Genomic DNA, 27,876 nt, shown 5'->3' with positions numbered 1-27,876 from the left:
TCCCCTTTTGAGTGTGAGTCGTCCTTCTTCTACCTTACTTAAAATCAAGGCAGTTCGCCTTTCAATCACTTCTATTCAAGTGGGGAATACGAGAATAATATTAGTAAGGCAGTTTTCAAGAGTCGACTTTTGAACCAGGTTGATGAAAATGTAAGTGCATTCCCTTTTAATGCGCTTTAACTTTACGCAAAATGCTTTCCGGGGTGTTACATTGAAATGAACAGATAGTTTAACTATTTTTATACAGTCGAAATACTTAGGTTACGTTTCATGATTTAAAAAAAACTGGGTTGATTTTCACTCATTCTGATGGAATTCCCTGTCCTCTATCCTTTACTTGGAGAACCTCGTTGGGATTGAAAAGAGAACATTTGGTGTGTAATGCCCTTTTAATGAAAACTTAACATCTTCGTTTTAGTTGACTCCGTAACCATGGCTATTGGAAGTGTGTGGGAAGTCGTGTAGACATGTTAGATTAAACAGTTTCTTGAAAGTGACGGGGGACTATTGGCTCAATTGTTATACAGTCTTTATGCTTCATACAAGCGACCTGGGGAGATGATGGACACTTGATATGCGCGGAATCAATCGTTTCCTGATTAAAGTCTACGTCAGTATTTCGTTAATGTTTTGTCTTTTGTCTTGTATACTTTATCAATTGGCTTTATTAATATTACGGAGGTTCTAGTCTTTTACTCATGAACAGCCCATTCAGTCTCGGGTAATAAATGATGCCTCTTGTACCCACGCGTCATGAGTTTTATTATAACAAAGTTTATTCCATGCTGTATATTAAGAATTCCCTAATTATAATTATCGTGCTAGCGTTTCCACAAAACCTAACGTGCCTTGCATACTATAGATATGAGATTTAAATGTAATTCCATTATAATCTTTTCGGTCATGCCTCATGCGCTGAAAGTGTATTGCATTTGGATTCAAGCAGTTTCGGGACAATAAACGCATTGTTGTCAATAAGCCTTCAGCACACAGTTGCATCAGCCAATTAAAGCCCTGCTTTTTTTCTCTCTGTCAATCATTGCCTGAACTGAGATTGCAGTCTTAATGACGTGGAAGTTTCACAAACGGCTAGACAATCACAGGAAGCTCCCTAGACTGTATAGCAAGAAGTATGTGTCATACTAGTCAATACGACTGGTGCCACGTTCAAACGCCTGGGAACTCGGAAATCAACAACTTCAGTGCGTTCAAAACAACTGGGCAATTCCAACTCGGGAACTCGGGCCTCTTTCTAGAGCTCTGACCTGAAGATCACTGACCTCGTGATTTGACCTCATATTTTTCATTAGTTCCCAGTTATTTTGAACATTGCATTCAAACTCTGAAAAAAAGAGGTAAAATCATGACGTCAGTGATATTCAGGTCGGGATGTCGGCGCTCTAGAAAGAGGACGAGTTCTCGACTTAGAATTCCAAGTTGGATGACCATGCAAAACGATTTTTCCCAGTAAAAGCTGGACTTCCCAGTTGTCTTGAACGCAGCAATAGTGTATGGATCAAGGTAATGTCACCAGGATCATATCATTCCACCAACTGGCCTCTATCTGAGGGAACCAAATCGGCTGACTCGGCTTCAAGGACATGGTCAATCAAGTTAACATTTGGTTGGAGAAATTCAGTGGACAGACTGAATCTGGCCTAAATGGCCACATGTACTCCTGAATCTCTACCAGTACAGCCAGTAGAGGACAGGCCACCCCTTGGAGCCTGGTTCCTCTAGGTTTCTTCCTAGGTTCCTGCCTTCTTGGGAGTTTTTCCCAGCCACTGCCTCTGCATTGCTTGCTCATTGGGGTTTTAGGCTGTCTGTCTGTGAAGTTGATTGATTAAAATTTGACTGAATTTAGAGCTATCTCTATTGACACTCTCAAGTGTATCACTTTGATCAACCTTTTCCAGGACATAGATTACCGGTAAGACAATACCAGAGAATGTTCCATTTTCGTCTTTATTTGTAGTGCAATTAATAACTTTCTTTATATTTGCCACTGCAAGTTGGATAGTTTGGGATATTCGGTCACTGAACAACAATCAAGCCTCATTTCCTTGCATACAGTGCATTCGGAAAGTATTCAGACCCCTTGACTTTTTTCACATTTTGTTAGGTTACAGCCTTAATCTAAAATGGATTCAATTGTTTTTTTCTCATCAATCTACACACAATATACCCATAATGACAAAGCAAAAACAAGTTTTTAGGAAGGTTTTGTGAATGTATAAAAAATACAAAATTGATATCACATTTACGTAAGTATTCAGCCCCTTTACTCAGTACTTTGTTTGAACATCTTTGGCAGCGATTACAGCCTTGCATCTTCTTGGGTGTTACAAGCTTGGCACACCTGTATTTGGGGAGTTTCTCCCATTCTTCTCTGCAGATCCTCTCAAGCTCTGTCATGTTGGATGGAGAGTGTCACTGCACAGCTATTTTCAGGTCTCTCCAGTCCGGGCTCTGGCTGGTCCACTCAAGGACATTCAGAGACTTATCAAAAGCCACTCTTGCATTGTCTTGGTTGTGTGCTTAGGATCATTGTCCCGTTGTAAGGTGAACCTTTGCCCCAGTCTGAGGTCCTGAGCGCTCTGGAGCAGGTTTTCATCAAGGATCTCTCTGTACTTTGCATCTTTGCCTCGATCCTGACTAGTCTCCCACTTTTTTTTTTTTTTTTTGCAGTTTTACTTTTAGTGTCTTATTGCAGGCAGGCAGGATGCATGTTTTGTTATATTTTTATCCTGTACAAGCTTCCTCCTTTTCACTCTGTCATTTAGATTAGTATTGTGGAGTAACTACAATGTTGTTGATCCATTATCAGTTTTCTTGTCATAAGGTGTATTGGAGGCGAAGTCAGGTGCATGAGAGCAGAGTATAATGAACAGGCGCACTTTATTATAGTTCCAAAAAAACGAGAGCACGACATAAATCAAACACGCTCAAAAAACGGAACATAAAAGTAAAGCGCGTAAACTAACACCACATAACATGAAACAATTACACACAAAACATGATGGGAAACAGAGGGTTAAATACAAGTAGCTTGATTGGGGAAATGAAAATCAGGTGTGTATGGAAACAAGACAAGACAAATGGATATATGAAAACTGGATCGGTGATGGCTAGAAAGCCGGTGACGTCGAACGCCGCCCGAACAAGGAGGGGAGCCGACTTCGGAAGACGTGACATTTCGTCTATCAAAGGTCATTAAACTCTGTAGGCTGTTTTAAAGTCACCATTGGCCTCCTTCCACTCTGGCAACTGAGTTAGGAAGGATGCCTGTATCTTTGTAGTGACTGGGTGTATTGATACACCATCCAAAGTGTAACTAATAATTTCACCATACTGAAATGGATATTCAATGTCTGCTTTTTTTATTTTGACACATCTACAAATAGGTGCCCTTTGTGAGGCATTGGAAAATGCCCATGTACCTTAATAAGCACATTTTTACTCCTGAACTTATTTAGACTTGCCATAACAAAGGGGTTGAATACTTGTTGACTGAAGACATTTCAGCTTTTCATTTTTTATTCATTTGTAAAATGTCTAAAAACATAATTCCACTTTGACATTATGGGGTATTGTGTGTAGGCCAGTGACACAATCTCAATTTAATCAATTATAAATTCAGGCTGTAACAACAGAATGTGGAAAAAGTCAAGGGGTGTGAATACTTTCTGAAGGCACTATCAATGCTTTAAACAAAACATAATGGATAACTAATGTTTCTACAGTTGTTTGCAGGAACAAGGGATACTTGAATAAAGTCAGCCTGCATACATCAATATTCAATACAGATATTCAAAATACAGTTGATGAATTTAAACATGATTACATTAACTCATAATAAGCTTTTGACCTTTTTCGACTGCTCTACTGAATGTATCTAATGTCCTTTCCTTGGCGCTGTTCACACAAGCCATGGAGAGCTCTAGTGAAAGGATGTCAAGGAAGTTTTGTAGCTATTGAGTAATGCTGAGCTTATGTGGAGGCTTCCATCTGGTCACCAGCGTTCTTTTTGCCGCAGTCAGTCCGGACAACGATACTCATTCCTGGGTACTGTAAGACTTAGTGAAGCATCATTGTTCAACTATTTAAAAAAATCGAAACAGAAAATGACTGGGGAGACAGGGAATAGCAACACCTACTATGCTTGGCACAGACCTGGCAACCTGTGACCAAAAAGTCTTCTCACTGCAGAAGTTCCACATGTGCATGTAGGTTCCAATATTTCTTTGAGAACACAACAGACAATTTGGAGTAGGAGCAAGATTAAATTGGCACAGTCAAATAGAATCAGTTAATTAATTTGAATTGTACTGAATGTGATAATTCATATTTCTGGAGGACATTGAGATATTATTCCAGACTCTTTAAGTCTGTATTTTGTTGGTAGTCTTTAAGATAGGCCTATAAAATAATAAGACTAATTGTACAAAAAAATAAAATGTATGAAATGGATAAGAGCGTCTGCTAAATGACTAAAATGTAAATGTAAAATGTAATTGTTGTAATTGTTGTTGGACTGGCCTCTCCTCTCCTGTGTTCAGGCATTCCTCAACCTCTCCCTAAAGTAGCCAGCCCATTAGCTGCAGGCAAAACATTCACCTGATGAAGAACAGTGTGGGTTAGTGTCCCAAATGGCCCCCTACTCCTTATATAGTGCACTACTAGAGCCCTATGGGTCCTGGTCAAAAGTAGTGCACTATATAGGCAATAGGGTGCCATTCAGGACTGAACATGTGAGTTAGATGGTCACAGTGGGAATCCACTCTGGTTTGAACCCTGGTGAGGCTGTGCTGACAGGACGTAACAGGAGGGAATGGCTCAAAGTAATGGGAGGAGTGGCCCTTTTAAGCACCATTGTTTCCTGAGCAAAGTCTCTGGGAATTTAGTTTGACCCCTGTGACTTTCATGGTTGAAGGGTTAAGTGGTTTGTTAGAAGTCTAATCTCTCAATGGTGGATGGATCCCATTAACTATGTCTAAAATTAGATATTCTAATTGTGCTGAAAAGCAACAATTTAGTACTACAGTGGGGGAAAAAAGTATTTGATCCCCTGCTGATTTTGTACGTTTGCCCACTGACAAAGAAAGGATCAGTCTATAATTTTAATGGTAGGTTTATTTGAACAGTGAGAGACAGAATAATAACAAAAATATCCAGAAAAACGCATGTCAGAAATGTTATAAATTGATTTGCATTTTAATAAGGGAAATAAGTATTTGACCCCCTCTCAATCAGAAAGATCTCTGGCTCCCAGGTGTCTTTTATACAGGTAATGAGCTGAGATTAGGAGCACACTCTTAAAGGGAGTGCTCCTAATCTCAGTTTGTTACCTGTATAAAAGACACCTGTCCACAGAAGCAATCAATCAATCAGATTCCAAACTCTCCACCATGGCCAAGACCAAAGAGCTCTCCAAGGATGTCAGGGACAAGATTGTAGACCTACACAAGGCTGGAATGGGCTACAAGACCATCGCCAAGCAGCTTGGTGAGAAGGTGACAACATTTGGTGCGATTATTCACAAATGGAAGAAACACAAAAGAACTGTCAATATCCTTCGGCCTGGGGCTCCATGCAAGATCTCACCTCATGGAGTTGCAATGATCATGAGAACGATGAGGAATCAGCCCAGAACTACACGGAAGGATCTTGTCAATGATCTCAAGGCAGCTGGGACCAATGTCACCAAGAAAACAATTGGTTACACACTACGCCGTGAAGGACTGAAATCCTGCAGCGCCCGCAAGGTCCCCCTGCTCAAGAATACATATACATGCCCGTCTGAAGTTTGCCAATGAACATCTGAATGACTCAGAGGACAACTGGTGAAAGTGTTGTGGTCAGATGAGACCAAAATGGAGCTCTTTGACATCAACTCAACTCGCCGTGTTTGGAGGAGGAGGGATGCTGCCTATGACCCCAAGAACACCATCTCCACCGTCAAACATGGAGGTGGAAACATTATGCTTTGGGGGTGTTTTTCTGCTAAGGGGACAGGACAACTTCACCGCATCAAAGGGACGATGGACGGGGCTATGTACCGTCAAATCTTGGGTGAGAACCCCCTTCCCTCAGCCAGGGCATTGAAAATGGGTCGTGGATGTGTATTCCAGCATGACAATGACCCAAAACACACGGCCAAGGCAACAATGGAGTGGCTCAAGAAGAAGCACATTAAGGTCCTGGAGTGGCCTAGCCAGTCGCCAGACCTTAATCCTATAGAAAATCTGTGGAGGGAGCTGAAGGTTCGAGTTGTCAAACGTCAGCCTCGAAACCTTACTGACTTGGAGAAGATCTGCAAAGAGGAGTGGGACGAAATCCCTCCTGAGATGTGTGCAAACCTGGTGGCCAACTACAAGAAACGTCTGACCTCTGTGATTGCCAACTAGGGTTTTGCCACCAAGTACTAAGTCATGTTTTGCAGAGGGGTCAAATACTTATTTCCCTCATTAAAATGCAAATCATTTTATAACATTTTTGACATGCGTTTTTCTGGATTTTTGTTGTTGTTATTCTGTCTCTCACTGTTCAAATAAACCAACTATTAAAATTATAGACTGATCATTTGGTAAGTGGACAAATGTACAAAATCAGCAGGGGATCAAATACTTTTTCCCCCCACTGTATTAAATGGAATCACTCTCTAGTGTAATGAGACCGTATAGAAGTGTTCTATTTGCATGCTGACTTTAAAATGAATTTTCATGCAGATGGACAATAAAGTATATTGTATCGTTGAAGAAGATGAACATAAATGTGTATTTCTGCAGGGCATTGTGAAAGTGGACTTTCCCCTTCTCCCCCCCCCCACCTATGAATACCACCTGACCCACATACATGGAGGGCAAAGAAGTTATCAGTGACACAGACAGTGGCATCATTCTCCACTCTGGTAAGCATCAAGCTACCAAATGACACTAACAGTTATTCACTATAATGGGATGCCTGTAGTGAGACATTAGTCAACATTCTTTCAAACTTGATATGTCATGGGTTGTGGCCTAGAAACCTATTTGTGTTCCAGTTATAACGAAGCAAGCCACACTATTCAAAAGTGGTTTATAATCCTGTTATTTATTATTTTGTTCTCCATTTCTAAGAAAATGCAGTGGCCACTACTAATATTTTCTATAAACCAGTAGCTGAGCTATTGCTGGTCACTTTCTTCACCACATGTCATTTAGTCACACACTGTCTGCTTCCCACAATGGGAGACTATACATACAGACAGAATACATTTTATTGTTGGCATGTTTTCTACTGTTTATTTTCTCCTGGATGGTTGCCGTTCCGGTGCAGTTACTGTGTGACCTCTTTGTTTCCCAGTCACACCTCCGGCGGCTTTCTCTGCTGTCTGTCAGTACCTGCAGGGATTGAGTTGATAATCTCTGAAAGTATGTGACACACAATGCAACTGGCCTGGAGTCATTAGTAGCCCTGTAAATTAACTCAGGGTTGTGTCCCAAATGGCATTCTACTCACTATATAGTGCACTACTTTAGGGTTACCCTTAGTGCACTACTTTTGACCACAGCCCTATGTAGGGAATAGGGTGCCATTTGGGATGCAACCAGTTGTCAGTAGTCACCGGCAGTGCTGGAGAGATGCCTAACTATTCCAGTTGTCAGTAGTCACCGGGAGTGGCAGAGAGACGCCTAACTATTCCAGTTGTCAGTAGTCACCGGCAGTGGCAGAGAGACGCCTAACTATTCCAGTTGTCAGTAGTCACCGGCAGTGGCAGAGAGACGCCTAACTATTCCAGTAGTCACCGGCAGTGGCAGAGAGACGCCTAACTATTCCAGTTGTCAGTAGTCACCGGCAGTGGCAGAGAGACGCCTAACTATTCCAGTTGTCAGTAGTCACCGGCAGTGGCAGAGAGACGCCTAACTATTCCAGCAGTAGAGCAACAACATATTGTTTATCGCCTTGGTTTCACTCACAGGTTGATCCTATCACACTTTCATGACAGTTTCAGTATAAATCAATAAAACAGGGCATTTTCATGGTAGCAGAGTGAGACTATTAAAATGTATGTCAAACAAAAACCAGTGATTGCAAAATTAAACAAACCATAAAATTCTATGCACAAAGAATACTTTTAAGTTTCCACAGAAAATGTAACAAAATGCATTTACTTACAATTTTCAGTGGGAATTTTTGTCATTCTGCATAGAGTTGTATAGTTTTAACTTTCCAATCATTGGTTTTTGTTTGACGTACATTTTAAAGTGAAAAATCTGAGGTTCAGTGTCAATCTGTTACCATGGAATTGCCCAACAGTACAAGTACAGACACTCATTATCTCTCAAAAGAACCTTGTCTTGTCTACTGTAGGTGTCATCTTGGCTCATTATCTTCATCGTTGCTGCTCACGAGTGGGCAGAAACAAGTCAGGATTGGAGCAACATTTTTGTTTGCATTTGTATTGCCACCTTTTCTCGATTTGGACACAGTTTATTCTCTCCAACCAGTTGGGTTATCTGTGTGACACAGCTGCAACCATATGAAATTGACAAGCAAGCATTACCAATTGTAAATGTGCCAAAATATTGTGTCCAGCTATCTATAGCCTTGCTGTTTTCAACCCTGAGATCTTACAGTAGCCTCTTTGTCACTGTGTGTCCAAGGCCCTGATAGTCCTTTCACAATTATGAAGGACGTGATCACTCATACCCGGGCCGTCAAGCTCAAGCATCAGTCACTGGAGGACCGGCTAGAGCTCTGCCTACTGGAGCTGAAGAAACTCTGCATCCGAGAGGCTGTGAGTACCCCTGGATATAGCACATACACTCTCCACTCCATCAGGGTTCAGATCATTTTCCCCATAATATCAGTGTGAATTTCCCCATAATATCAGTGTGAATTTCCCCATAAGTAATACTATGACTGTGATGGGGCAGCAGGTGTTAGAGTGGTTAGTGGTTAGAGTGTTGGGCCAGTAACCGAAAGGTTGCTAGATCGAATCCCTGAGCTGACAAGGTAAACATGTGTCGTTCTGCCCCTGAACAAGGCAGTTAACTCACTGTTCCCTGGTAGGCCGTCATTGTAAATAAGAATTTGTTCTTAACTGACTTGCCTAGTTAAATAAAGGTTCAATAAAAAATGTCAACAGTTACACATTATTTAGACGGGGTGGTTCGTTTCATAGTAGAATAGATGGAGGAGTGACGTTAATCAAGATCTGACAAGGGCAGAGAGGCTGAAACTTAAGCTTTATAAACTAAAGTGCCAGCTAGAACAGTGTGTGTGTTTTTTTTATTCTTTCGAGATGTTAATCAATAATTGCCTGGCAATCAAACTACTTAGCCAATAAAGGCTGCCTAGTCTGAGCTGAAAACATTCTTTGGTTTGGTGCTCTTGACCAATGAGAACACAACTGTTCCCTTTCAGTCAGGCTGATTTGTTGGGACTTCAAGTGAGAGGCAGCCAATGGACCTTAAGTGTCCCTATTATACCACACTAGATTATCTCTCCCATATCTGTCTCAGAAACGAATTCAGCCCTAAGAATGTCACTGTGCCATCCGTCATCGTTACGAGCTATGGGGGAGCCAGTCCCCTGTTCAGCTGCTGTTGAGGGATACATTGAGTGGGTGTACCAAATGACACCCAATTCCCTATATAGTGCACTACCTTTGACCAGAGACCTATGTAGGTAATAGGGTGCCGTTTGAGACGCCACCCAGGTCTGATCATTCTTTTCTGTTGACAATTGGGCGTGGCTCTCCTGTCGGGACTTGTCCTGTCGAGGTGTGCTGCCTAGAAGGCTCTCATAACTCCTCTTCCTGCTCTGAGGAACACGACAGCGACTGAGATCATGAACAGCACTATTGTCTGTGGGGGGATATACACCTTTTATGTAGATTAACTCAAAACAAACACAGGGGGTGTGTCATGTCTGTTCCCAAATGAAATAAATAATATGCACTCTCGCACGCTCAGGTTGAGTGTAGGTTTAGCTAGAGGGCAGGCCAGTTTGGTTGCATTCACTGGGCAGGTGAGGCCCTGAGAATGTGTTGTGAAAGAGTAGGATTCTATGGAAAGGCAGCATTGCCTAACTGACACTTGAGAACGATCTCAAGTGTCATTTGGGAAGCAAAGATTTTTGTACAATATTTCAAAATGAACTCAATGAGGGTTCATCAACCTGGTTGATTTGAAAGGAATGGGGACACATTACCTCACATTACCTTCTTTTCCAACTGAGTGGGCTCAAAGTATTGGGATAGTGACCATTTTTCTGGTTTTGGCTCTGTACTCCAGAACAAGGACTATGCGGTTAAAGTGCAGACTGTCAGCTATAATTTGAGTGTATTGTCATTTTGGAGTCACATTTATTGTAAATAAGAATAGAATATATTTCTAAACACGTCTACATTAATGTGGATGCTACCATGATTACAGATAGTCCTAAATCAATTGTGAATAATGATGAGTGAGAAAGTTACATGCGCTCTAATATCATACTCCCAAGACCTCTCATCATTACAATAACAGGGAGGTTAGCATTTTTGGGGGGTTATGATATTTGTGCGTCTAACTTTCTCACTCATCATTATTCATGATTCATTCAGGACGATCCGTAATCATGGTAGCATCCACATGAATATAGATGTCTTTAGAAACATTGTTATTTACAATAAAAGTGACTGCAAAATGACCCAATACATTATTTACCATTTAATTTATTTTGGGCACAAAATAATCTGAAACACAACCAAAACAAACAGCAAATGGCATCCAACAAGTTTGTAGACTCACAAGCTTGACATAATTATTTTGTGCTAGGAATATGTGACCAAATTCTAAACTTTTGACTACTTTAATAAACATCAGTGAATTTGTCCCAATACTTTTGGTCCCTAAAATGGGGGGACAAGGTACAAAAAGTGCTGTAATTTCTAAACAGTTTACCTGATATGGATGACAATACCCTCAAATTTAAAGCTGACAGTCTGCACTTTAACCTCACTGGATTTAAAATGCTACAATGCCTCAATGCTGGAATCCAGAGCCAAAACAACAAAACGTGTCACTGTCCCAATACCATTGGAGTACACTGTATATTAACATACAGCACATGATTTGTTGTGTTGCATTAAAATAATATGATTCAACACATTTTACTTAAATCTAGTGCCTTCTTTCCATGTCATATAGGAGCTAACTGGTCGGCTGTCTGCAGATTACCCAGTGTTGCCTGGGGAGAAGCCGCCTCAAATTCGCCAACGCATCGGAGCGGCCTTCAAACTAGACGAGCAGAGCATCCCACAGGGAACAGCGGTAAAGAGCCTGACAGGGGTTGGACATGGACACTATTGTCATTTACACTGACTCTCCCTTTAACAGTGGTTGTAAAAGCCCCACACACAGGTGTACTTAATACTGAAGGCCACTCCTGTGGTTCCCCTTAGGGAAAAATTACATTTCTCAATTCAACCCATCGGCCTACCTTCCTTGACACCAATCATCATCAGTCAGGCTTCTGTCATTGTAAGAGCCAGGAAGAGATATTTGATTTTCAGCCATTCACTTCTGCCCAACGTCTTTTTGTTGCTTCTTGTAGGACTCAGAGCTGAACTCTGTGGAAGCTGAGTTATCTCTTCAGCTGCAGATATACAAAGCGGCCCGAAGACTGTGCCATGAGGAACACCTCAGCAAGGCGGTGAAGAGAAGCCGGTTACAGCAGTGCAAGCGTGAGGAGAAGAAAGTCAAACAACTGCAGGAGACAGCATTTCAGCTGTCTTCACCACGGCCAGGCTGCATCAGCACACGGAGAGGTGAGTGACGATCTACTGGCCGACTAATAAAACAACATTAACATCTCTCCTCTCTGATCTGAGAGGAATGTAATTCCAGTGCCATTCCCGTGGAAAAATACGGTTGTTTGCTTTGCTTTTGTTTCCAGATCAGGGCACTTCTGATGATAGCTCTCTGTCCAATTCGGCGCTGCTCGATGAAGGTTAGAGAGTTACTAAGCAAAAATGACTCTTGTGAAAGTTGTATAGATAGACATGCTCTGACAATAGCACCAGAGTACTGTCTTAACTTCATTATTTATGTTTTTCTCCAGAAGAGCTGATCAGTCAGTCATCTCAACCATCTGTGGAGGCCCCTCACCCAGGAGGACCAGCAGACCCTCCCCAGCCCCCCCCAGGCCCCTCACACCTCCCTGGGCCTACCCTCCACCAGCCAACCCATACTACTCCAACTCTGGAGGAGTTACAGTCCAGCTTCAACACCAACCTGGAATTGGAGCCCCCTCCCATCGAGCACTCCCCTTGGACTGAGTCTAGTCTGGACCAGCCTTACCAGAAGACCAAGAACAATTCACACTTGTATAGCAGCAAGTCAAGGTAAAGGCCAAGGGAGAACCCAGCGTGCCTCCTGTAATTTTATATTAACACTACCCTTTAATTTATTGTACAGGAAAGCCCAAGAATAGCCATAATGGAAGCCACACGGGTTGGTGAAACCTCTCTTATATACAAGCCATTATGTAGCCTAATGTAAGATTGCCTTGACTTTTTGAATTAATGAATTTGTAGTGCTCTAAGCTTCATAGTTGAACTCAAATACAGAGTATACCAAACATTAGGAACACCTTCCTAATATTGAGTTGCACCCCCAATCCCCCCACACACTTTTCTTCGGGGCAGGGACTCTACAATGTTTCGAAAGCGTTCCACAGGGATGCTGGCCCATGTTGACGTCAATGCTTCCCATAGTTGTCGAGTTGGCTGGATGTCCTTTGGATGGTGGACCATTCTTCATACACATGAAACGTGAAAAACCCAGCAGCGTTGCAGTTTTTGACAAACCGGTGCACCTGGCAGCTACTACCGTACCCCATTCAAAGGCACTTAAATCTTTTGTCTTGTCCATTCACCCTCTGAATGGTGCACATACACAATCCATGTCTCAATTGTCTCGAGGCTTAAAAATCTTTCTCTAACCTGTCTCCTCCCCTTCAACTACACTGGTTGAAGTGGATTTAACAAGTGACATCAATAAGGGATCATAGCTTTCACCTGGTCAGTCTAAGTTAGTGTTGTTAATGTTTTGTATCCTCAGTGTCTACAAAATATGCTTTGGCAGCACTTCTCTGCAACTTAAACTCCATTTGATATTTAAAAAATGAGTTCCTTTTGAAGTGGTTTTGATTAAGTTGGCATTAAGGCTTACCTTGTTATTTCGGGGAACATTCTGATTCAGTCACAACTTGTCTTTGAGTGGCAGCGCAAATAGACTGAGATAAGGGCACATGGAACAGGTTTAAGCATGGAAAGCACATGCACTCATTTGGCCCCTTCATGGCCTGTTTTCCATCTGAATGATAACATCTTCAGGGTTTAGTCATTAACCCACTTATCTCTCCTTCCTGTCCATGTTACCTTTCTGCAGTAGTCCAGCCGTGACCCCTGTGTTGCCTCCAGTGGAAGCCTGTTATGAAGACACTGCTCTGCCTCTGCAGTTCTCCCATCTCAGACTGTGCCCAATCCAGTCAAACAGCGCCCCCTCCACCCCAGAGATGCACCTTCGCCGTCAGATTTCTCTCAGGTCAGCACATTTTTTTATATTTACATTTTGGTATTTTAGCAGACCCTCTTATAGAGCAATTTAGTCAGTTCATTCAAATAAGGTAGGTAAGACAACCACATATCACAGTCACACAGCACCACCACACACTGTCCCCACACTGCTTAAATCTTGAAACTGTCTCACTTTATCTTACAAATGATTTTCATTTTGTACGGTTTTGGCCTAGTTTGTAATGCTTCTATGTGATATTTTACAGGCTTCCCAACAGTGAGCCTCCGTTGAACCTGGATAAGGACCGGGGTCGTACCCGTGTTCCCAGGAGGCTACTGATGGATTACGTGGTAACGTCTCCATGCGAGTCCCCCGTCCAGAGGGGAGGCTACAGAAACCCCATTTACCACTCCAGCTCTGAGACTGAGGACAGTAACTCTGAACACTCTGCCCCATCCTACACTAGTTCGCTGTGTCGTGAGATGCCCTGTGACCTGCCATGGCAGTGTCAGCCCACCTATAGGTACCAGTCCAGCCCCAACGACAATCGTGGACCAATGGCCTACCCCCCCAGGCCCTGGCTTCTACCAAACTCACCAGCACCAGTCCACCCCCAGCTTCCACAGGGGTTACTATGACCACGGGATGGTCTACCCTTCAGAGATGGACATGGCCAGGCTGTATCACGGCCCTCCATCCCCCTGTCACTCCAGCCGATATGAGCACTGGTATGAGGAGGCCCCTGTGCACCCCCAGCGGGCTCTCATGTCCCTGCCCCCCCCACGTCAGACTGTCCCGCGCCCCCTCGCTCAGAGAGTACCCCCACCACCCCTCCAGAGGCTTCCCCCGGCAGGTGGTAAACGAGGAGCTCAAGTCATGGCACCAGCGCAACCAGTTCAGACCTCACTCCCTGGACCGACAGACTGCGATCAGGGTGAGGAACGTACCTGGCCGCGAGTCACCTCTCTCCCACCACCACAAGTACCCTGAACAGGTAAACAGCCACGACACCACTTCACTCACTACATGATTACAATGTAGTTGCGCCCAATCTTAAGTTATTGCCTTTGCGGAATTACTGTCAGCACCACCCTAATAATGAATATCACTGAAGTATAACAATCTTTATTTATCCTTATTTTACCACATAAGTTGACAGAGAACATATTCTCATTTACAGCAACAACCTGGGGAATAGTTACAGGGAAGAATGAGCCAATTAGAGGCTGATGGTTAGATTGGGAATTTAGCCAGGACACCAGGGTCCCTAATCTTTGATAAGTGCCATGGGCTCTTTAGTGACAACAGAGAGTCAGGACACCCTGTTAAAGCCAGCAGGCTTTAACAAGAGAAGGGCATTTCTAATCAGTTAAGATGATACTGAGGTGCTGTGTCCAGGCCTTTTTGCAAGTTCCATGGAATCAACAGAATTCTTTAAAATGTTTGTGCCGTATGTTAATACAGTCTTTACAAGCCAACTTACTTTGTGTTCTACTGAACTGTGTGAGTTTGGCAATCACACCTGACACACAAACAAGTATTACCTCCGTGAACTAGTAAGCACACTATGACAAAACGCAACTGTTCAATGATACTTGTCTCAGCACGTTTTATGACTTCCAATGGTTCTTTTGAATTGTTCAGGAACCACTGTTCACACAATATTGTTTTTTTCTGGTCCCATTGTCCAAGGGCAATATTCACGCTCGCTGAATTGCATTGAGAGAGAAACTATGATACACTTTGTGTACATCACAAATGGCACCCTATTCCCTATATAGTGCACTACTTTTGGCCAGAGCCCTATGGGCCCGGGTAAAAATAGTGCACTATATAGGGAATAAAGAGCCATTTGGGACAGACACGGTTTTCCAGTCCCGCCCCATGGCCTCCTTACTGCTGTTTTGTCAGCCTCAGATAACTCGCACACTGTGCGTCATAAAACGCTGCGAATGACCCTGAGTTTCGCTTCAGGACGAAGCCTATTTCGTTACATACTTTATCAATCTAAAATTAACCTCAAAATGCCTGATAAAGAACTGCCACTTATATTAACTACAATTATTTGTCATCTTTTGAGCTGATACAGTTTAAGAAAATCTATGGAGGCAAGTGGTGAGTCAATGTGATCTTGAGACATTGAAATGGTTATAATATGAGAGGCAATTGGTATCCTGAGTTTTGTTGATCTCTCCAGAGGGCAAGGCATGGGAAAGGTCTTGCGTAAGTGTAAAACCCAGGTGCCACATTCCTGTATCGTTTTACTGTCTTTACTCTTCAGCGACGATTTATATCGCATGGGGTTCAAAACGCATGGGCAGCTGTAGTACAGTAGGGGATCTAATATTTCTCAGTAGCTTTTGGGTTGAATATTTCTCAGTAGTAGTGGTGACCATTCTATATTTGAGGGGAGGTTCTGATCACAGAAAGTAAACCACGCAATGTCACGCTGAGTCACAGTGTGGTTCACTGTAGAGAAAAACACCACACCCTTGTTGTGGATCAGCTGCTAAAAACATAATGGCTGAACTCAAATTAGGTTTTGATTTGGTTTGAACGTTTATGACCTTCTCATTATGGAGCTCTAAATGGTGAAGTTATACCGCACAGTGCTATGTACTGTACTTCCTTTAACATCACATTTGTGTCTCCAACTTCCTTGTGTTGTGAGAACTGAGTAATATTGCTGCTGAGGGCACAGTCTCTGCTGTCACTCCTGGCCCTTAAGGGTTGCAGGGAACCACAAGCAGAAATATCATTGAGCTTGTATCGCACGGATCTACTTTGTTGCCTTCTTTCCATACTGTGACCTTCCAATAATGTTATTGCTAGTGATATTTAAAAGTATAACTCTGTTAGTACTGACTTGGTAGACTTGACAAACCAGATGTTGAAATAAATGTTCCCTGTTTTTGTTATTCTGCCTGCAGGCTCCCCAGAGACAGGTCCTCCGGAGGGCAGCGGATGGGACCCCGGTGCAGTGGTTTGTGGGTGACGAGTCAGAGCTCATCAGTCAGGTGTAGGACTAGGGAGAGGGCCCCAAGTGCCACACCCTCTCTGGAACACTGACCTCTGCCCCCAGCCCACAAAGCCCTATTTATTAATGAATTTATTACACCAATGGACCTGGTGCAGATATGAGATGAGGGTTTATACCATTGACCTCAACATGTTACCCGGGCAACAACAAATGATCAACTGAAGGCAGGAAGTAACAGACCACAATGCTAAAATTGTGCCTCCTCTTTACTGTGAAAGAGCTACTGTTTTGAACATTAATTCATAGTTAGCTTTTTTTTTGTACGGATCTGTTTAGTACGATGAAAAATGTTTCTAAACTGTTTTTCTAAAAGAAAATGTTTCTCTGTAGAAGTTAATAAATAAAGATTTATACTGTTAATCCTGTCAGTGTCATTCTGTTATGAATGTAATTTTCTTCAGAGTTGGGAATTCAATTCCAACAGGAATGTGGACCAGTCTTTTGTTTCATAGGATCAGAATAAGTACCAGTATTATTTTTGTCATCAATCGGCCATTCAGCAATTTCAGATGCACTATCCTTTATCAATTTACTATTTACCTGGCAAACATTTAGAGCAAAAAGCTACTTGAATGGCAACCGAGTTCAACTGATGCCTTTATTTCTTACCTTTTGCCACCTGGTTGTGGACGTTAATTACGCCATTGATAAACCATTTTATTATGCATATGAATACACTTTCTGTACATGGATAAATGATCATTCAAAGTTGTACTATTTTACTATGGATGTCACATTGAACAATACATACCACAAAACACAGCGATCCTATATGTAATTATCTCATATTGTTCCACGTATCCTATGAATGATATTAATAGTTGTACTGATCTGTTATCAGGTTCTGGCCTTTTTCTGTTTACATAAGATTGTAATTTAGCTGGATGGCTAAAACTGGCACTTTTACAGTAATGTTGATTAATGTGCACAGTCCCTGTAAAACTAAATGTAATAAATTAAAATATTTGTTTCAATAAATAAAGTTCGTATCTCTGAATGTCTTCTGAAATGTATCAATGTTATTTGTTGCCAACTCATGATTGGACCTCATTTAGGGGTTCCCGAGTTGTGCAGCGGCTTTTAAGAATTTGTTATTAAAACTGACTTTTAGGGGCGCTTTTGAGCAGTAAATCCATACTAAATCCAAATCCAAAACAAGCGTTTTTACAGCTGCAAGTTTTTTTTCTTCACTACATCGGAAGTTACAGACGCGGCGACAGCTAATAGTTTGAGGAAGAATCACATTTACCCATTCATTCAATATGGAAAAATCTCTCAAGCTGCACTCCGATCTAGCAGAGGACGTGACCACGTCTTCGAGCTTTCGTCAATTCAAGATAAATCACTTCCACTTGGATCTAACCGAGAACTTTGAGAGGAACTGAAACGCTAAAGCTGAAATGCATCCAAAATTCTCAAAGCGAGCTATTGTTGGACATTCACCCCTCTTTCAATGCAAGAGGTGTTCTACAGCCGAAGCGAAGATGATTTGGTTAAAGTATAATTTCTACCGCGCAACTTCATCACTTTTGGCGCCACCCTCGTTGTAAAATTCCCATCACCATGTAAAATTCAGGAGGAGTTTCGATTAGTGGTCAAGTATGTTGCATTCGATGGACCAGGGGTAGGATAATGTCATTCACCCGTCCTAATTCGAACCAATCTACCTATCAACCACGGCAGTAGACCTGTTATTAGAGATGATTGGTTCCTCAGAAATGATTTCTATAGAGTCCCACAATGGAGGTGTCATAATACCCATAAAACCTAGCGATCAAACAGGGAAAAGGTTCCAATCGTTTTTCCACCTTTCATTGTTCACAGGGAATTTTCTAAAGACTTAAAATAAGGGCTGTGTTTTATGTTGGTTTACCCTGGCGTGATGTTTTGATAACCATGTAAATCTCTCTCGGACAAGGGGGGGGTAAATACAGGTAAATATATTGATAAATATAGAGAGATTTACACGGTTATCAAAACATCATGCCATGGTAAGCCTACACGAAACACAGCCCAGTGTTTCTGAATTCCCTATGGGAAAAATTAATGGTGGAAAAACGATTGGAATCATTTCCTTGTTTGACCGCTAGGTTTTATGGGTATTGTGATTCATACTGTGGAACTCTATTAGAACCTTCTTATAGCTCAGTGATTAGAACCTACAATCCCTGGCATTCAGCTAGGGGTACGCGGCCCTGCGGTACTGCAGGGGGTCCGCAATTATACTTATTGTTACCCCAAAAAAAAAAATTATATACACTGCCTTCGGAAAGTATTCAGACCCCTTGACTTTTTCCAAATGTTGGTACTTTACAGCCTTATTCTACAATTGATTTAAAAAAATAATAATAATCCTCAGCAATCTACACACAATACCCCATAATGACAAAGCAAAAACAGATCTCAATTGTATTTGCAAATCTATTAAAAAATAAAAACAGATACCTTATATACATACAAATTCAGACCTTTTGCTATGAAACTCGAAATTAAGCTCAGGTGCATCCTGTTTCCATTGATCATCCTTGAGATGTTTCTACAACTTGATAGGAGTCCACTTGTGGTAAATTCAGTTGATTGGACATGATTTGGAAAGGCACACACCTGTCTATATAAGGTCCCACAGTTGACAGTGCATGTCAGAGCAAAAACCAAGCCATGAGGTTGAAGGAATTGTCCGTAGAGCTCAGAGAAAGGATTGTGTCGAGGCATAGATCTGGGGAAGGGTAGGTAAACATTTCTGCAGCATTGAAGGTCCCCAAAAACACAGTGGCCTCCATCAAGACTCTTCCTAGAGTTTGGAACCACCAAGGCTCTTCCTAGAGCTGGCCGCACGGCCAAACTGAGCAATCGGGGGAGAAGGGTCTTGGTCAGGGGTGACCAAGATACCCATGTTCACTCTGACAGAGCTCTAGAGTTCCTCTGTGGAGATGGGAGAAACTTCCAGAAGAACAATCATCTCTGCTGCACTCCACTAATCAGGCCACTCCTCAGTAAAAGGCACATGACAGCCCGCTTGGAGTTTACCAAAAGGCACCTAAAGTATGATTATTTTCAATGTTATGAATATCACTAGCAACAACAGAATAACTAAATGTTTAATTACATACATGCAATAGAAAAGAGGAGAATATATTATTTCAACTTTATTTCTCAAGTCCTAATATTGATCAAATTATACTGAGTGGAATATCTGACATTGGCTTTGAAAAATACCCACAAAAGGCTACCAGTCCATCAAGTGCCGCTGGCTGCTTTAAGCGTTCTTGACTTGGACATTCATTTTTGCCAACACATAGCTAACCTTGGTTTAAACAGCTGCCCTTAGTGAAAATGTTTTTGGAGATACCTTTGGAAGCTAATAAGTTGTGTTAGTTTACACTTCCTCTTCCAATTATAATGTGGGAAAGTTTTCATTATTTTGACCATCTCCAAATGTATTCATTGGGATGTTGATTGCTTCTCCTTGCCATTATCATTCAGCTGATAAGATGTGAATATTTTTTTTAAAATGGTAACGTTTGATTGGGGTCCCTGGGCCGCCGGTTTGCCTAGCAGGGGGTCCCTGGGCTACCAGTTTGCCTAGCAGGGGGTCCCTGGGCCGCCGGTTTGCCTAGCAGGGGGTCCCTGGGGAAGAAAATGTTGAACACCCCTGCTATAACCCGTACATTAAAAATGATTGAAAACCTTTTTCCTTTCAAATTAGATCAACTATGTTGTCTATCCATTATATTTATAGCCAGCAGCATTACATAATTTTAGTTTCACTTCATATCTTGCAAGTATTTTTTACATCTGTGCAACACATTAGAGCCTATTCATGAATAAACAGTGGTTCTCCCTAAACCACTGCACCACCCTTATTAAACCCAGCGTACATCTGTAGATGTCATGGCTGGAGCCTGCTCAGACTGGCGAGTAGAAAGAGCTCTTGACTGAGCGCCCCTACTTGGCTGCTGTGAAGATAACGTGAGCCCCTACCATCCAACTCAAGCCCTAGTCTCTCTGCTCCCCCTGACCCACTAGGTGTGCTGGCTAGAACCAGAGCAGACTGCTGAGAAAGCCAAGCCCTACATCTTCTCCCAGGGCCAGGCCGTGCTCAATCGCTCCTTCTTCCCCTGCTTCGACACGCTGGCCGTCAAGAGCACCTACTCAGCCTCCGTGAAGGTGAGCCCTTGGACTGGACTCTGACTGAGCCAAATGTCCAGGGGAAGATGACCACAGAAAAACATTGTGTGCTGCTGTATGTAAATCTTATTTTTCTTTTTGCAGAGTAAACAAGCTTTTTTCATTTTCTGTCTATCATCCTGTTGACTCAATTTTGTGGTGTTATTAAACCTCATACTCTGCATGATGTGTTGTGGTCCAAGAGTACAGTACTCTGAATAATAGGTCTAGTCCACCACTACTACTACTCCATGTCTGTATTAGTAATGGATTATACCATCATCAGTCATGTTGTTTCTACATCTGCATTGCTTACTCATTGGGGTTTTAGGCTGTGTTTCTGTATAAGCACTTTGTGACATCTGCGGATGTAAAAAGGGCTTTATAAATACATTTGATTGATGATTAATTGATCTTGGCACAAGACTGCCCTGTCTGCCTCTCACAGGTTCCTGATGACTTCACGGCAGTTATGAGTGCCAGTAAGGGAGAACACGCCGTCGTTCCCCCTCGGGAGCATGGAGAACCCCTGCCTCACCTTCGTCACAACCTGCATCCTGGCCTGAGACTGCTCGCTTGCTGATGTCATTGTGCGCGAGATGGACAACACCGGAGAGGACCACCCACTCAACAAACTGCGTGTGAAGATCAAACCAGGTCAGACTTGGCTTACATTTACCCTTTACTGCTAAGGCCAAGTCCAATTTAATTAGTAGTTCAACTGACTGAGATTTTGCCTTAAGCTGCAGACCCAATAGAACTGATACACTCGATCATGACTGCTTAAGTTAAAGCAACAAATGTCATCTGTATTTTCTCCCCTCCCTCAGGTGTTGACCCTGATGACACCTACAATGACCAGCCCTATGAGAAGTGCTTCTGTTTCGTCTCCTACCTGGCCCACCTGGTTGGAGACCAGTGTTGTTTCGATGCCTTCCTCAAGGTTGCTGTTACTTCTCATTTTGTATATATTACTGTGCTACTCATCAGTAAATACACGGAGTGTCTGCTTGATAATTTTTTTTAAAAGGTTAATACATAAGCACCATCCCTCTCTCGACTGTCCGACTTGACAGAAATGAAGGCTTCTTGCATGTAGTAGGCTATTTTGCAGAGAGGGTATGAGGGTAGCAGCCTGACATGTTGGTGTTTTTTCTCACAGGCCTACATTGACAAGTTCAAGTTCTGCAGTGTTATGGCAGAAGATGCCCTGGAGTATTTCCCTGAACTGAAGAAGAAAGGAGTGCACAAGATTGAGGTAAAGGGCAGTGTAGTTGACTTTAGACTCCTGTTACAAGCTCACTCTCATGCATGCTTAAAGACACAATCTGACCTCTCACTCTCCCAGTGGTTCCTTTGCTAGGTCTGGAGTTTGATAGCTGTCTCAATGTGCCTGGTTGGCCTCTCTATCTCCCTGACTTGTCGGCTGGCCAGAGCCTGATGAAGCCTGCCGAGCAGCTGTCAGAGCTGTGGGCTGTCGAGGGCTTGGATATGGCCAGCATCATGAAGACCAACATCCAGGCTTGGAAGACTTACCAGGCCATCTACTTCCTGGAGAAGATCATAGAGAAGTCCCCACTTCCTAGAGGTAAGACACGATGGTAATAACACTTCTGCGCTGATACCCCTAGCACTATCATTGTACTGGATATACAGTACCAGTCAAAAGTTTGGACAAACCTACTCATTCAAGGGTTTTTCTTTATTTTTGCTATTTTCTACATTGTAAAATAATAGTGAAGACATCAAAACTATGAAATAACACATATGGAATAAGGTAGTAACCAAAAAATAGTTAAACAAATCAAAATATATTTTCTATTTTAGATTCTTCAAAATAGCTACCCTTTGCCTTGATTACAGCTTTGCACACTCTTGGCATTCTCTCAACCAGCTTCATGAGCAATGCTTTTCCATCAGTCTTGAAGGAGTTCCCACATATACTGAGCACTTGTTGCCTGCTTTTCCTTCACTCTGCGGTCCAACTCATCCCAAAACATCTCAATTGGGTTGAGGTTGGGTGATTGTGGACGCCAGGTCATCTGATGCAGCACTCCATCCCTCTCTTTCTTGGTCAAATAGGCCTTACAAAATCAATTAAAATTGTATTTGTCACATGCGCCGAATACAACAGGTGTAGACCTTACAGTGAAATTCTTACTTACAAGCCCTTAAACAACAAAGCTTTAAGAAGTTAAGAAGAAAAACGTTGTCGGTAATATGTACATGAACGTAGAGTTAAAGTGACCATGCATAGATAATAAACGGAGAGTAGCAGCAGCGTAAAAGAGGGGTCTGGGTAGCCCTTTGATTAGCTGTTCAGGAGTCTTATGGCTTTGGGGGACTTGGCGCTCTGGTACCGCTTGCCGTGTGGTAGCAAAGAGAATAGTCTATGACTAGGGTGGCTGGGGTCTTAGACAATTTTTGGGGCCTTCCTCTGACACCGCCTGGTATAGAGGTCCTGGATGGCGGGAAGCTTGGCCCCAGTGATGTACTGGGCCGTATGCACTACCCTCTGTAGTGCCTTGCGGTTGGAGGCCGAGCAGTTGCCATCCTAGGCAGTGATGCAACCAGTCAGGATGCTCTCGATGGTGCAACTGTAGAACTTTTTGAGGATCTGAGGACCCATGCCAAGTCTTTTCAGCCTCCTGAGGGGGAATAGGCTTTGTCATGCCCTCTTCACAACTGTTTCGGTGTGTTTGGACCATGATAGTTTGTTGGTGATGTGGACATCAAGGAACTTGAAGCTCTCACCCTGCTCCACTACAGCCCCGTCGATGAGAATGGGGGCATGCTCGGTCCTCCTTTTCCTGTAGTCCACAATCATCTCCTTTGTCTTGATCATGTTGAGGGAGAGGTTGTTGTCCTGGCACCACACGGCCAGGTCTCTGACCTCCTCCCTATAGGCTGTCTCCTCGTTGTCGGTGATCAGGTGTACTACTGTTGTGTCATCGGCAAACTTGATGATGGTGTTGGAGTCGTGCCTGGCCATGCAGTCATGAGTGAACAGGGAGTACAGGAGGTGACTGAACACGCACCCCGTGTTGAGGATCAGCTTGGCGGATGTGTTGTTACCTACCCTTACCACCTGGGGGTGGCCTGTCAGGAAGCCTTGTGAATGTTGACCTGTTTAAAAGGTCTTACTCACATCGGCTATGGAGAGCGTGATCCCACAGTTATCCGGAATAGCTGTTGCAGAGGGAGGTGTTTAGTCCCAGGGTCCTTCGCTTAGGGATGACCTTTGAGGGCACTATGGTGTTGAACACTGAGATGTAGTTAATGAATAGCATTCTCACATAGGTGTTCCTTTTGTCCAGATGGGAAAGGGCAGTGTTGAGTGCAATAGAGATTGCGTCATCTGTGGATCTGTTAGGGCGGTATGCAAATTGTAGTGGGTCTAGGGTTTTCTGGGATAATGGTGTTGATGTGAGCCACGACCAGCCTTTCAAAGCACTTCATTGCTACAGATGTGAGTGCTACGGGTCGGATGTCATTTAGGCAGGTTACCTTAGTGTTCATGGGCACAGGGACTATGGTGGTCTGCTTGAAACATGTTGGTATTACAGACTCAGTCAGGGACAGGTTGAAAATGCCAGTTGGTCAGTGTATGCTCGGAGTACACGTCCTGGTAATCCGTCTGGCCCTTCAGCCTTGTGAATGTTGACCTGTTTTAAAAGGTCTTACTCACATCGGCTATGGAGAGCGTAATCCCACAGTTATCCGGAATAGCTGATGCTCTAATGCATGCTTCAGTGTTACTTGCCTCGACGCGAGCATAGAAGTAATTCAGCTCATCTGGTAAGCTTGTGTCACTGGACAGCTCGCGGGTAAAACGGATTTGATGAGGTAAAACGGATTTGAGTTTCCCTGCATTAAGTCGCTGGCCACTAGGAGCGCCGCCTCTGGATGAGCATTTTCCTGTTTGCTTATGGCCGTATAAAGCTCATTGAGTGTGGTCTTAGTGCCAGCATCGGTTTGTGGCGGTATGTAGACAGCTACGAAAAATACAGATTAAAACTCTCTTGGCAAATAGTGTGGTCCACAGCTTATCATGCGATACTCTACGTCAGGTGAGCAATACCTTGAGACTTCCTTAGATTTCATGCACCAGCTGTTGTTTACAAATATACATAGACTGCCACCCCTTGTCTTACCAGAGGCCAGTTTTCAAAAAAAAAAAATGCTTGAAAAAGCTTAAAACCCGCTAGCTATATGTTATGTTGTCGTTCAGCCAGGACTCGGGGAAACATAAGATATTACAGTTTTTAATGTCCTGTTGGTAAGATATATACGTGATCGTATTTTGTCTATTTTATTATTGATTGATTGTATGTTGGCTAATAGGACCGATGGTAAAGGTAGATTACACTCTCGGCGACGGATCCTAACAAGGCACCCGGATCTTCATCCACAATACCTCCGTCTCGTTCTCCGGCAAATGATGGGGATGAGGGCCTTCTCTGGCGTCTGAAGTAAATCCTTCCTGTCTGACTTGTTGATGGAAAAAGTATTCCTCCAGTATGGGGTAAGTAATCGCCGTCCTGATATCTAGAAGCTCTTTTCGGTCATAAGACACGGTGACAGAAACATTATGTACAACATAACTTACAAATAACGCGAAAAAACATGCACAATTGGTTATAGGATCGTAAAACGGCTGCCATCTCCTTCGGCGCCATTCTTAAAACAGCCTGGATGTGTGTTGGGTCATTGTCCTGTTGGAAAAACAAATAATAGTCTCACTAAGCGCAAACCAGATGGGACGGCTTATCGCTGCAGAATGCTGTGGTAGCCATGCTGGGTAAGTGTGACTTGAATTCTAAATAAAGCACCATCACACCTCCTCCATGCTTCATGGTGGGAACCACACATGCAGAGATCATCCATTCACCTACTCTGCATCTCACAAAGACACGGCGGTTGGAACCAAAAATCTCAAATTTGGACTCATCAGACCAAAGGACAGATTTCCACTGGTCTAATGTCCATTGATTGTATTTTTTAGCCCAAGCAAGTCTCTTCTTCTTATTGGTGTCCTTTAGTAGTGGTTTCTTTGCAGCAATTCGACCATGAAGGCCTGATTTACGCAGTCTCCTCTGAACAGTTGATGTTGAGATGTATCTGTTACTTGAACACTGAAGCATTTGTTTGGGCTGCAATTTCTGAGGCTGGTAAACGCTAATGAACTTATCCTCTGCAGCAGAGGTAACTCTGGGTCTTCCTTTCCTGTGGCTGTCCTCATGAGAGCCAGTTTATCATAGCGCTTGATGGTTTTTGCGACTGCACTTAAAGAACGTTCAAAGTTCTTGACATTTTCCGCATTGACTGACCTTCATGTCTTAAAGTAATGATGGACTGTCATTTCTCTTTGCTTATTTGAGCTGTTATTTCCATAATATGGACTTGGTCTTTTACCAAATAGGGCTATCTTCTGTATACCGCCCCTACCTTGTCACAACATAACTGATTGGCTCAAACACATTAAGAAGGAAATAAATTCCACAAATGGACCTTTAACAAGGCACACCTGTTAATTGAAATGCATTCCAGGTGACTACCTCATGAAGCTGGCTGAGAGAATGCCAAGGTGTGCAAAGCTGTCAAGGCAAAGGGTGGCTACTTTGAAGAATCTCAAATATATTTTGATTAGTTGAACACTTTTTTTTTTTTTTTGGTTACAACATGATGCCATATGTTATTTCATAGTTTTGATGTCTTCACTATTATTATACAATGTAGAAAATAGTTAAAATAAAGAAAAACCCTTGAATGAGTTGGTGTGTCCAAACTTTTGACTGGTACTGTACATGTGATTTACCAGTATGTGATTCACCCCAATTCATCAGTGTGAGGATATCTATCTATTCTTTATTTCATTACTTTACGTTTTGTACCTTGCACCTGTAAGTCTGGATGTGCTTAAAGTACTTTTGAAATTAGTCACTCCAATCATGTACCTTCACTTTGATAAGGTAATATAGAGAAACAGGAGGAGCAGTACCCTCACATCGTGAAGTCAAACAACGCTGAGCTACCACTGCGCTGGGCCCAGATCATTGCCAAGAATCAGCACCAGCCAGGATATCAACATGTGCGCAGCTTCCTCAGCTGCCAGGTTCGAAAAACAAATGCATTTGGTCTTCAACCATCAATTACAGTATTTGTCAAGCAAGTGCTGTAGGCCAGTTGAATGTCTTATTAGGGTAAATATAATGTATATATTTATGATATAAGATGTGTTTTTATAGTGTCAGTTTAAAGTTAGATTAGTGTCTTTACACACCATGTAAATAGTACTATCTTAGCAATAATATATGAATAAATAGATTGTTTCATTGTATCTTGCTCCCAGGGGAAACAGATGTACACTCTGCCTGTGTACCGTGCACTGTGGAATGGATCGGAGGAGACCAGGTCTCTGGCCACAGATCTTCAGTGCCACCTCACATCAGCTCCATGTCAATGTCCGCAACTACGTCAAGAAGATCATCGCCTGAGTGCCGTCATAGGAGCTGAACATGAGATCCAGAGTGTAGTCTAGCTGACCCTGGCCTTGAGATATTATAGAGAAGGAGTAGCAGTAGTGGTCTGCCCCAGTACTTTTAGATGGCCTCTGTTCCTTAAATGTACTGTACCAGGTCAGGTTGAGATGCCAACATTATCTTGTTTTTTTTTACTGTACACCAGCTTCAAAGACCTAAAACAAGGAAGTCGTATTGAGACTTAACTCTCTTTTACAAATGAGCCCTGCACGATACAAAAACAAGCACATACAACAGGCAAGTATCGAAAAAAACAAATATAGACAATGTTAAGATACAAAACACAGTCAATTAAAACCAAGACATTCTTCATTTAAAAAATCCTCTGTCAGCTGTCTGAATTGACCTAGGGCCTTCAAAGCATCCAATCCAAATGTCTTTTGGCGATTATTCCAAACAGGGTGCAAGGCAATTAGGGTGCAAGGCAATTAGAGGCAGATTTACCTAACTCTGTAGACACCAAAGGACTATCCAAACTTAACCAACTCTGTGAACAAGTCACTTGTGGACTCTACTAATGAGTTAAGTGAACGCATCAACTGTAATCAGGCTAGTTGTTGTACCTCAGCTATGTGAA

At 42.6% G+C, this 27,876-nt stretch overlaps 1 protein-coding gene and 1 pseudogene across 1 annotated transcript; both read left to right on the top strand.

The window, feature by feature from the left end:
• On the top strand, window positions 1–16,573 carry LOC106583255 (innate immunity activator protein-like). The gene is given in 12 exon segments (XM_045705311.1): window positions 1–150; window positions 6,789–6,910; window positions 8,646–8,779; window positions 11,178–11,300; window positions 11,584–11,797; window positions 11,926–11,979; window positions 12,091–12,373; window positions 13,422–13,577; window positions 13,816–14,125; window positions 14,127–14,324; window positions 14,326–14,544; window positions 16,481–16,573. Coding segments are annotated over 11 exon segments (1,839 nt in total). The 5' UTR covers window positions 1–150; window positions 6,789–6,855.
• Window positions 14,272–27,254, top strand: LOC106583257 (aminopeptidase B-like; annotated as a pseudogene).
• Window positions 27,255–27,876: the final 622 nt, after the last annotated feature.

Source organism: Salmo salar, chromosome ssa22 (genome assembly GCF_905237065.1).
Source record: "Salmo salar chromosome ssa22, Ssal_v3.1, whole genome shotgun sequence".
NCBI lineage: Eukaryota > Metazoa > Chordata > Actinopteri > Salmoniformes > Salmonidae > Salmo > Salmo salar.
The sequence above is the reverse complement of the archived record's forward strand: the minus strand, read 5'-3'. Positions and strand labels throughout refer to the sequence as shown.